This window comes from Danio rerio, chromosome 20 (assembly GCF_049306965.1).
Source record: "Danio rerio strain Tuebingen ecotype United States chromosome 20, GRCz12tu, whole genome shotgun sequence".
Lineage (NCBI taxonomy): Eukaryota > Metazoa > Chordata > Actinopteri > Cypriniformes > Danionidae > Danio > Danio rerio.
In genome coordinates this window covers 22,772,441-22,784,839 of record NC_133195.1, presented here as the reverse complement: position 1 = coordinate 22,784,839, position 12,399 = coordinate 22,772,441, and the positions used below count along the sequence as shown (strand labels likewise).

General features: G+C 35.7%; 1 protein-coding gene across 1 annotated transcript in view; it reads left to right on the top strand.

Annotated features, from left to right (window-relative positions):
* The window catches only part of ppp2r5ea (protein phosphatase 2, regulatory subunit B', epsilon isoform a), a 38,533-nt gene extending 27,463 nt beyond the window's left edge, over positions 1–11,070 (top strand). The window contains 9 exon segments of the mRNA NM_194415.2: positions 588–718; positions 810–869; positions 1,987–2,095; positions 2,251–2,304; positions 2,408–2,458; positions 3,420–3,539; positions 3,874–4,001; positions 9,275–9,376; positions 9,456–11,070. Of these exon segments, the coding sequence (NP_919396.1) occupies positions 588–718; positions 810–869; positions 1,987–2,095; positions 2,251–2,304; positions 2,408–2,458; positions 3,420–3,539; positions 3,874–4,001; positions 9,275–9,376; positions 9,456–9,558 (858 nt within the window). The 3' untranslated portion in view covers positions 9,559–11,070.
* Positions 11,071–12,399: the final 1,329 nt, after the last annotated feature.

Sequence of the window (12,399 nt, the reverse complement as noted above, 5' to 3'; positions counted from 1 at the left end):
TAAATAAATAATAAAAAGATAGCTGTGTAATACTAAAGCTAGTACATGAATATTCTTTACAGAGCAATGTATAATAAACTGTTAAGGTGTTCGGCTGTTAAATTTGCAGTATAATCTAGGTTAATTTAGCCCTTGCTAAAACAAAATTTGCACAAAATATTGTATATAAGATGATAATTTTAATGTTAAATTACAAATAGTTTCACTATCACTAAATAGAATTTGTTAGAGCAATAAAAGGACAGCTTGAAGGGATAATTCACAAACAAATTAAATTTTTTTTTTACATGGCTTTCATATGTTCAAAACTTATTTAGGTTTCTACTGTTGAATGCAAATTAATTTATTTTGAAGTCATCATTTTTTAATATAAGAAGTTATTTTGAAAAATGCTAATGGCTAGTACACACTGACTTCTGAGAAATGTTTTTCTACTATGGAAGTCAATGGTCCAAGCAACCAGCATTCTTCAAAATATATTCTTTTGTGTTTAACAGAAGACCAAACTCCCAAAGGTTTAAAACCAAATGTGGAAGAATAAATTAGATTTTGTTTTAGTTTTAACATCTCCTCACCTTCATTTTTAGCTCTTAGAGCTGTTTGATAGCGAGGACCCACGAGAGAGGGACTGTCTGAAGACAGTTCTGCACAGAATCTACGGCAAGTTCCTTGGCCTCAGGGCCTTCATCCGCAAACAAATTAACAACATTTTTCTTTGGTAAGTAACAAACAAGGTTTTCAGTTATTTCAGTTCATTTATACTCTGAAAATTTAAGGTGCAGTGACAAATCTCTGTTCTTCTCCAACAGTTTTGTGTATGAGACAGAGCGCTTCAATGGCGTAGCTGAACTGCTGGAGATTTTGGGAAGGTAGGTTTTGTTTTGTAATCTGTTAGGTAAAGACGGCTGCTTTCAAAATACTGCTTCATGAAGCTTTGAAACCTTTACGAATATTTAGTTTTGAATCAGTGTTTTAGAGCATGCATCAAATTGTCAAAGTCATGTGACTTCAGTGAATGGGGCTTTATGTTATTTACTGTTTGTAAACGTTTCAGAAATTGAATAGTTCTCCACTTGGGGCGATCTCTGTAATACCAAAAAAGCCACATGACCCCCACATCACCCCTTGTGGTGATTAGCTAAACAGGTTTAATAGTTTTTACCTGATCATTAACCAATTTGTGGATGTTTTAATGGAACATTTGTACAATAAAAGGGAATATTGCATGGTTCAGTTGGACTTTGGCGCAGTACGCTTGTACTGTGAGTGCAAAGTGCGCCTGAGCCCAAAACGGTCACTTTTAACAGACTGTTTCATATGGATTTTTAAATCATCCTTAATGATCAGTGAACTGTCATGGTTTATTAAAGACGTAAACCCATACATCATCGATGACGTAAGCATGCTCTGGTTCGGACGGCAAAATGCTGTGTGAGAGGGGAGTAGGTACGATCGTCCTTCAGCACCGTTCAAGGCAACTGTAGCTAGTATGACTATGCCCTTAATAGTCTTCTTGGCCTGTTTAGCGGAGCCCACAATGTGATAAACAATGTATATTAGCCTTGAAAATGTATAAAAGGACACATCACATGCAGACAATTATGTTATTGATATGTGAAAAGCTAAATGCATTTATAGGTTATACTTTCAATTTAAAGTATGCAATTTGTTTAAAAAAACGTCAATTCTAATGCATGTTTTGCCTGAGCTTTTGTTGCATTTACACAAATTTGACCACCAGGTGTCCCTAGCACTTTGAGAAGCTTCTTTTCTCGATTGACTAAATGGTTGTAAAAGATGTGTAGGAATTTTAACTTTGAAAAGACATGGAAGGGTGACCCTAGTGGTTATATTCCTGCTTCGCTTACTCCACCCTGGCCTCTGTCCTAAGGCCTGACAAAAGGCTGAATCTTCTGCATATGGGTTTCTATCATGATTATCAGTGACAGATCAGAAGTTAAGCCTCACGTGTCTCTGCTTTTTCAGCATCATCAATGGTTTTGCGCTTCCTCTCAAAGCTGAGCACAAACAGTTCTTGGTGAAGGTGCTGCTGCCTCTGCACACAGTGAGGAGCTTATCTCTCTTCCATGCCCAGGTACAGACACCACATGTTTGGTACAAATCTGTGCATGTCTCTGCTTGCTTACCTGCGTTGCAAAGACAGAAAAAACAAATTCCTCTGTTCATGCTTGTTTGTGAATCTAAACATCTGAAATGCATTTGTTAATCTGATGTCATGTTTTCTTCTAGCTGGCCTATTGTATTGTACAGTTCCTAGAGAAAGACCCCACGTTAACAGAACCTGTGAGTGCTCCTTCATCATTATCCTCCTCATTGTTTATCAGGCCTCATTTATTTGCAGTTTTCTCTAGTTGGTCTCTGAATGTTGATGTTGCCTTTTTTGTAGGTGATCAGAGGTTTGTTGAAGTTTTGGCCAAAAACATGCAGTCAAAAGGAGGTAAGTGTTCTCATTCAGTTATTAAAGTGGTCCCATAATACTTTTAGTATTCTGCAAATGACAAACTTTATTTAATTTGAAGCTTCCCAAACAAAAACAATTGCACATTATTTGTGATTAAATTGAAACTAATTGTTTTTAAACTTTTAAAAATGTAGTGTATCTAATAAAAAAATATTATTCCACTAATTTTATATTTACAGTTAAAGTCAGAATTATTAGCCCCCCTTTGAATTTTTATTTCTTTTTTAAATATTTCCCAAATGATGTTTAACTGAGCAAGGAAATTTTTGCAGTATGTCTGATAATATTTTTTCTTCTGTAAAAAGTCTTTCTTGTTTTATTCCGGCTAGAATAAAAGCACTTTTTAATTTTTTCAACACCATTTTAAGGTCAACATTATTAGCCCCTTTAAGCTATATTTTTTTAGTAGTCTACAGAACAAACCATCGTTATACAATAACTTGCCTAATTACCCTAACCTGCCTAGTTAACCTAATTAACCTAGTTAAGCCTTTGAATGTCACTTTAACCTGTATAGAACCGTCTTGAGAAACATTTAGTTAAATATTATTTACTGTCATCATGGCAAAGATAAAATAAATTAGTTATTAGAAATAAGTTATTAAAACTATTGTGTTTACAAATGTGTTAAAAAAAAACTTATCTCCGTTAAAAAGAAATTGGGAAAAAATTAAACAAGGGGGTCAATAATTCAGGGGGCTAATAATTTTGACTTCAACTGTATATGTATATGTGTGTGTGTGTGTGTGTGTGTGTGTGTGTGTGTGTGTGTGTGTGTGTGTGTGTGTGTGTGTGTGTGTGTGTGTGTGTGTGTGTGTGTGTGTGTGTGTGTGTGTGTGTGTATATATATATATATATATATATATATATATATATATATAAATTTAATTATATTTTTTAACATGCATCATTTCTGTAACCTTGTTTACTTGTGTAGGTTATGTTTCTTGGAGAGTTGGAGGAGATTCTAGATGTGATTGAACCCACTCAGTTTGTTAAGATCCAGGAGCTGCTCTTCAAACAGATTGCTAGATGTGTTTCCAGTCCCCATTTTCAGGTAAACACATTAACGCATCCTCACAGACCTTGTGCTCACTTGTAGTAGCTGTAAACTCAAACTTTTCCATATTCAAAGCAATTTCCCATTAATCCAGCTTCCATTCTGCTAGTGCTCGGTGTTTGGTCACATGTTTTGTCATTATTGTTACAAAGTTCTGAATATAAAATCTGTTTAATTCAACGTTTTTAGAAAAAATTGTTTCTAACAAAAATGTATTTTAAATAGACCAAATTTAAGTGGATACACAAGGTTCTGCAGTTTGAGATCTGTCTATTGATAATAAAAAATATTATAATGATGTATTAAAATGGAGGTTGGACTCTTGTTCCAGGTGGCAGAGCGAGCCTTGTACTACTGGAACAATGAGTACATCATGAGTCTGATTGAGGAGAACTGTAGCGCCATCCTGCCTATCATGTTTGCCAGTCTCTACAGGATCTCCAAAGAGCACTGGAACCCGTAAGTTTCATATGGCAATAAAAACACTGAACATTTATTAAACCTCTTAGGCTTACCGAGACCACAGTAAAAGAGTAACATTTCAAAATATTGTTCATTGTTTTATAAAATGTATTATTATTACTGTCTTTTACGCCCTGTGTGGCTCGGAGGATAAAAAGGGCTAAACATAGTTATAACAACCCAATATTTTTTAAATCCCCCTGAGACATTAGCTGCTATGGATCAATACAGTTGTGGCAAACGGACGTGGCAAAAAGTTGTTCGCTTTATAGAGTGGAGGAACTATGATGTCACCTTATAGGCTAATCGGCTGCTAGCATAAATCTGGTTCCCTCAATAAAATCCCCATAGGATTTTTCCATAGATTTTTCGTAGATTGCAAATAATAAGCTCTGTGTTTAAACACAGTTCATTAAACTTGCGCGTTTTGTGCAACCGGATAATCCTCACACAAAAATATTACATTTAGCACTTTTGGATCTTAATTGTAAACGCAAGATTTGAAAAGCTAACATTAGGCTATAAACAGACTTCAGAGCTTTCGGGGCGCTCGCCTGTGACGTCAGCACCACCCTGCTACAGACAACTTTTCAAGCTTATTTTTTAAAAATTTGGTCCATGAAAAACATTTAATTTCTCGGTTCATAATGTTATAATCCACTCTAAATATTATAAACAAATATATACGCAAAAACACATATGTATAGAGCTACGTGCCTTTTGAGTAGTTTTTTTACGTGGGAAATACATCTGTTTTGCTTTGTTTGTTGTAAACATTTTAAATCTCTATGGATAAATGTGCCTATATAGTATTATCACAAGACATATTTAAATAATTGTATTGCTCGCATGCATACAGCCCGCTTACCTTAGTAAAAGATGACAGAAATGATGCATGAGGGACAAGTCTATCAAATGCCTGCAAGTTCTGTCATGGACACAGAACAACATTCAATATATATATATATATATATATATATATATATATATTTTTGTGCGAAGTACAGCAAAAAGCAGCCCATACAGTCACATCTGCTTTACATTTTAAGGAGGGGTGTAAATACTGCTGTTATGACAGAGTTAAATGTGTTCAGATGAAGAAAAAAAAGACAAAATCAATTGATCACGTTAAAATGACAGTTACTATGTATGTATTTTTCTCACAATTATTCACACATTTGCATTACTGATTGCAAGAAAGAGATAGGCTGCACTGGTAAACAATATCTTCATAATATCGTTTAATTAAAATAAAGGATCAACAAATGAATCTGTGCTGTCAGTCTTTATAAGTAAAGGCATTATCTACGCACAATACATGAATATATTGTGTACAATACAACAATATGAATATATGAATATCCCAATTAGAAAAATACTACAAACTATAAATTACTATTCATGAAAATACTTAAATAACAGAACCATCAACATTTCAGCTCGATGATGTATAATGTCTTCGACACCGCCTTTAGTCCCATTTAGCAACTTGGTAGCAACCATCTTTTTAAAGAAGCATAACCGATTTTAAAAATCAAGAGTGTGATTTAACTATGTTTCATGTTGTAGAATAAAATGTGATAATATCTTGAGTTGTGTTAGACACGGACCTTATTTGAGCGTTTTAACCGAAATCCCATAAAAAAAAACAAAAAACATGTTGGCGCCAATAGCCTAGTGGTTAGTGCGTCGACACATAGCACCGAGGTGCTCGCAGCGACCCGAGTTTGATTCCTGTCTTGAGGTTCTTTGCTGAATCTTCCCCTATCTCTGCTCCCCACACGTTTCTTTTTCTATATCTCCACTGTCCTATCAATAAAGGTGAAAACCCCTAAAAAAATAATTATTAAAAAAAAAAAAAAATTATTAAAAAAAACATTTACTTTGGGATGAGGGATCTGCTAAAATGCTAACTCTCTTTCTGGTTTTTGCATACAAATTGATGTCATAGTTCCTCCACTCTATTTACAATAAAGATAAGAAAGGAAAAAATAATATTTAATCACTCAAAGTATATTCACAAATGTGTACAATAAATGCAAAAAGTGCAAACAATTCAATTGAAACAAACCTGACAGAGGGAAGGAAAATAAGTGGTGCCAAATCAAAGGAAATAACCAATCAAACACCCGCTAACTAAACCATGCCCACCTCTAAATAACCAAAGAAAAATTCGAAGATAGAAACTAAAACATCTTCGGGGTCACACGCCGATCACTACAACTGCATTTCCTAAAAAAACATACAATGGGTATTCAAGTGGATTAACAAAAATTCAACTATGTGTGTGTAAAATGTAAGTCACGTGACGTACTTCGCTTTCACTTCCCTTTTAGTAGATTTAAGTAGATTTAGCTTGGACATTCTAAATAGATGTTCAATTTAAAAATACCAAGGCGAACCATAGAACAGACAGGTACACCAATGCACACAGAAAGACAGAGCAATGACAAGAGACAAGGATCCCACCCCCTGTGTGGTCCGAGTCGTTACTGGAGTGCTTAAATGACCCCCATCCTCTTCTGATTGGTCCACTCATGAAAACTCTGCCAGCCAATCATAACACCTAGATTTTAGAAGAACAGAAGACGGCAAATAAAAACGGAAAGACAAGGACAGAACAACAGAGCAACACCCTTAGGCATGTACCACTGTCACTTGATCAATTTACAGCACTCCCGCTGAATCAAATTTATATAAAAAAATCAGTTAGAAATATTAAAAACATAAAGGTTTTTTGGCATCAGTGAATTAATCTAAATCTAATGCTGCGTTCAATTGCAATTTATTTACATGTTAAGTCAATGCAAAGACTGTAATAGACAACCTGTGGCGCAGTATGCGTGAATGAAGGTTGATTTATACTCAAGCGCACGCGTATGCTACGGCGCAGCCTACGCGTGGATGCATATCCCTCACCGTGGCTGTCTGCGTCGCTGACATGCACCTCTCAAAAATGTAACTACACGCCGTAATGACGTGTAGTGCAAGCTCTGTGATTGGTCTGCTTGGATTCGGGGATGAGTGTGGGCGGGACAGAGAGCCGCGCAAGTCCGTTGAAGCAACTGTTTACAAGTGTCGACTGTTTACATGGAGCTCCGGATGGAGACTGTTGCTTTGTGTTTACCTCATAGTTAAAGTTGTTGCACGTAGGGCTGCTCGATTTTGTAGAAAATCATAATCACGATTATTTTGGTCATAATTGTAATCACGATTATTCAAAACGATTATCAGTTGAAGTCAAAATTATTAGCACTCCTGAGAATTTTGTTTTTTTAAATTACTATTTGCCAAATAATGTTAAACAGAGCAAGGAATTTTAAAAGTATTTCCTCTAATATTTTTTTTTCTTCTGGAGAAAGTCTTATTTGTTTTATTTTAGCCAGAATAAAAGCAGGTTTAAATATTTTCAAACCCAATTTAAGGTCAATATTATTAGCCCCCTTAAGCAATATATTTTTGATTGTCTGCAGAAGAAACTACTGTTATACTATGACTTGTCTAATTACTCTAATTAAGCCTTTGAATTGCACTTTAATCTGAATGCTTGTATTTTGAAAAACTTCTAGTAAAATGTTATGTACTGTCATCATAGCAAAGATAAAACAAATCAGTAATTAGACATGATATATCAAAACTATTATGTTCAGAAATAAGTTTAAAAAAAAACTTCTTTCCATAAAACAGAAATTGGAGGAAAAGGGTTGCTAATATTCTGGAGGGCTAATAATTCTGACTTCAACTGTATATATAAACAGTTATTTTTCACCCTGCAAAGAAAAGAGAAATTAATACAATAGATTAAAAATATAAAACAAACTGTGATTTAAGCATCTTCACCCTAAGAAAAACACTTTAGCAACAAAAATCCTTCAGTCAAGAGCAGTAAGGCATGTTCTCGTCGTTTGATTAGTGCGAAATGCTGCCGCCTGTTTTATCATTGTCACTTTAATGGTTTCTCTTTCACGTGTCTTTTGATTCTCAACTCATTTGTTTATTACGCAAATGAGGGTTAATATGAATAATCACTAATCACTGCGTTTTGACACCTATTTGACCATTAAAACGCTCACGTTAAGATTACTTTAGATATCTGCGCTCCTTTGCTCGTCTCAGCGTGCGAATGAGACCGAATCCTGACCGCGTGCTTATGCGTGTTGCACACACACATACGCACGCGGTCTTTTGCACTTTTGGAATATGATGCAATAATCGTTTATCTCGATTAATGGTTTTTCATAATCGTTAGAAGCCATACTCGAAATTAAAATTGGATTTTCGATTAATTGCACAGCCCTAGTTGCACGTCCACGGTTCCTGCCTGAGGAGTCTGAGCCACTTGTACATTCAGGAAGCGTTTAGAAAAAATGAAACACCAGCGAAAAAACTCAACACTGAAGAACATAAACATCACTGCCAGCTAGCGTTTTGGAAGTGTTATTGCAAAGAGCGCGCAGAAGTATGAATGCACAGCTGCGTGCGTTGCATGCGCCGTGGATCACGCCGATCACTTGACGCAGAAGTATAAACCAGGCTTAAAGCGTCACAAGTTCAGCGATTTGCGAAATTTACGCGCATTACATTAACCAATCGGGAGCTTGCTCTTGTGGGGGTGTGATTATGACGTAGTGCCAGTTCATCAAACAGGGCTCTGCTCAGTCAGAAGATCCTCTCAAAGCCTCCATCATCCGGGTGCACCTCTGAAAGGATCTTGCGGTTTTAGCTTTGAATGTGTACATTAATAATGCTTGATGCATTTTTACCATATTTTACAGAAGACACCCACTAAATTAATTAACTAACAATACTTTTTGTAACAGAAAATCTTGTCAGACATATTTGTAACAAAAATCATTTGACTAATAAAAGTGATTTAATAGCCACTAGTTTTTACCATGTACGCTATAAATTATAATTAATGTAATTATAATTTTTATCAAATAATAAGTAGAGGTCAATACAAGTATGCCGTTTCTTTTTTGCATAAACTGTTGTTACACTGAAAGACAATTGAAATTTTATTCTCCCATATATTATTTATTTGAAACCAACAATTTACCAGCATTTAATGATGTTTTGTAAATAGTCAAATATACATTTAATTTGAGTTTGACATCAAAACACATCCTATTCCACAAATTATTAGAAGTAATCGCGATTGATAGCTTTAATTATCAGAGTAACTCTTTAATCAATAGCGAGAATGATTTTGTTTCTTGTGTGCTGATGTTGCACGTTAGACAATCCTGTCTGCTTTTCTCCACCATCAGGGCGATCTCAGCTTTGATCTACAATGTGCTCAAAGCATTCATGGAGATGAACAGCGCCTTGTTTGACGAACTTGCAGCCAGTTACAAATCAGACAGGCAAAGGTAAGTAACGCACAGAGTATGATAGTGTTTTAAACCGTTCACAAAGCAGCTAATAAACCTTTTTTTCATCTTCCCTCAGGGAAAGGAAGAAGGACAAGGAGCGTGAGGACCTGTGGAGGAAGCTGGAGGATCTGGAGCTCAGACGGGGCATCCAAAACAGCGACGGCGTCATTCCCACTTAACACAGACCTCGGCTCCGCCCCTCTGTGTGGCCACCAACCAATCCCTTTCTACTCTGCCACAGGGACCCACCCCCCTCTCTTTGCTTCTCATGCTGCGTACTTTACCGCACACTCCCTTGTTCATTTCCTCCCTTTCAACAGCACTGTAAATAACCCTCTCCCTCTTTCCTGTATCATACTACTACTCTGAAAGAAAGAAGAAAAAAAAGCTAATTTGAAGAGAGACTTAATGTGCACTCCTCATTGTAAAAAAATCTGGTAAAATGATAATCAACTATGGTCAAAGGATATATTTTAAAAACCCTTTCGGTTCAGCGTCTTCATGTCGATGTTGTTCTCCAAGGAAGTGCCCTGGGACTTTGGGGTCTGTGCTCACCCTGCGATTTAAAGATGTCTTATATTCGAGGATCCTGTCGTTGCCGCCAATTTTTCAGTTCTTTATGAAGAGAGACTTTAACATCTAGACTCCCCTGACTCTGGGGAAACAAACCAGAAACCCATGATGTGAATATGAGGAAAACAGGAGATAACGAACATCTATCATCTTCTCTGTCGTGTGCTTTGTTTCCTTTTTTTTTTTTTTTTACAGGATGATCAGCCCAGTCTTTCACTGTACAGTATGGACTGGTTCTTGTAAGCATCCAGGATGGGTCGCATTAAGCTACTGTGGGTCAATAAAGAGGACAAACCTCTCCGAGGACCTTTATTTTTTTAAACATGTGAACCAGGTAAATATACTGATCTGGTCATAGTTTCATGCTGTCTGCTGTGGAGACTCTTGGGAATTCCAGTGTGGAAATTCTGTAGTCACCAAGAGTAGCAAGGACTCATGGAAATTCAGCGGCGCACAGTGTTTTCAGAGCTCATCCAGTGTTTTTAAAATCGTTAAGTGATACATATATATTTTTCGTAAAGAATATTCTGGACTGCTTCTCACAGGCCACCCAGATTTCCACCACTCTGCTCTGTTTAAGTTTCGAATTCACAAAGGTTGGACGTGGTCTACATAACAGAGCTGAGCAAGACAAGGTTTTTCTTTTTCTTTCATGGAGTGTTTGAAATGAAATCCTGCTTCTGTTGGGGTTTATAGGGCCTGTGTAGGTAAACGCTGATCCGGGAGGTTAGAATCTTTCTTCTGAAATAAATACCAGCCGCCAAGGCAGGCTAGAACTTAAAAAGCACTTCGAGTTAGGGTTCATTAGTTGTTCTGGTGGGACTTCAGCCCCTCCCTTTTCTTCTTTATTTTTATTTGAAGTCCCAACAATCGTGGTTGTGGATTTTACATGTGAGGAGGATGTATTTTATTATATTTTATTTTATTATTTTGGCTTAATCACGTGTCTCTCTTTCTCTCTTCCTTGTTTTAACTCTCCCAAGCTCATTGTGTGTTTTATGATGGCCCAAGTTTGATATGTAAAAACAAAAAATCAAAAGAAAGGGTTTGATGAATAGAATAAATCTAATTATTTTAAAAAAGAAAGAGATATTAAATAAACCTGTTTTTGTGATAAATGGCTTACTTGCATTATTTTTTTTATTGTAAATATACATATGGAACAAAAGGTTTCAAAAAAGCACTTTTACCATGCTGGTCTAAACAACCCATAATGCATAGCGCTTTCCTTATATGACCTCTTTATTTATAACACACTAACAAAAATAGAAATCCTGAAGGCAAAGATAGCAGGAGAAATAATGTGCTGTTTCATTCCAGTAGGTGGCATTAGGCTCATACCAACCACTCAGAGATAATAGTTCACTTCAACAGAGCAGAGAAATAAAAAGGACTGTTGCTGTTCTTAATCTTATCAAGCTAGTGATTTGTAATGAGATTCCATAAGATTGGCATCAGGTATTCAGATTTACAAATTATATTACAAATAACATGGAATAATTGAGGATTTCCTGGTATATTTAATAATTAGTTCAATAAATAAATGTAGAAAAAACAAAACTGTCAAATGAGATATAATGCACTGCCTTAAGTTATTATTTTTCTTCTATGAATGAAATATTAAACTTTTTTTTCTGTGTCATGGATTTTGTGAATGTATGGGCTGGCCAGCTTACACCATTTCAGAGGATTTTTCTGATTCTTGAAGCAGTGTTTGTTAAAAGTGTTAATGCACAGTAGAGATCAAGAGAACAACCAAAAATAACTACATTTTGAGGTCACTGCTTAGTCCTTCATGCAGTTTCTTCACTGGAGTAAAATTGCATTTTTAAAAGCATATTTAATGAGAGATTTATTTTGAAATACAATATAAAAATTGAAAGATATATTTACAAAAACAGTGGTCAAAAATGAGAAAACACTTTCAGATCATTTCAGTTTTTGGTGTTAATCTGCCTTCAGGTGGGAAATTCATTCTTTTACAAATCAGATTGATCTGGTAGCCTCACTTTACCATTATCACCTTTGTGAGCCACTCTAAAGACTGAAACCCTCAGAGCAGATTGATCAGATTAAGGCAAAACGGACCCTTTCAGCTTGGTCATTGCATATGAGTTTCATAATATTGCATATGCCACTAACTAGATAATGTACAAAAGTGCAGGATATTAAAGAGAATCACAATTGGCAATCAGTTCAACAATGCAAAAAAGAATTGCTCAGCATTTCAGTACTTAACATGGCATTGATCTCTGTGCTGTCCCAATGTCCTCTGCATTCATCACTCAACCATTTTCATGCAGGATAATGAGTATGACCCTAACAAAACTGATAAAACTGTTCCTTATGCTGAAAACATTAAATTAATGAAATGTTCCAGAGTACTGACCTAAACCAAAAGATTGAAAATCTCTGGAAAATCCTTACCTACAAAGTTATAGCTAAGA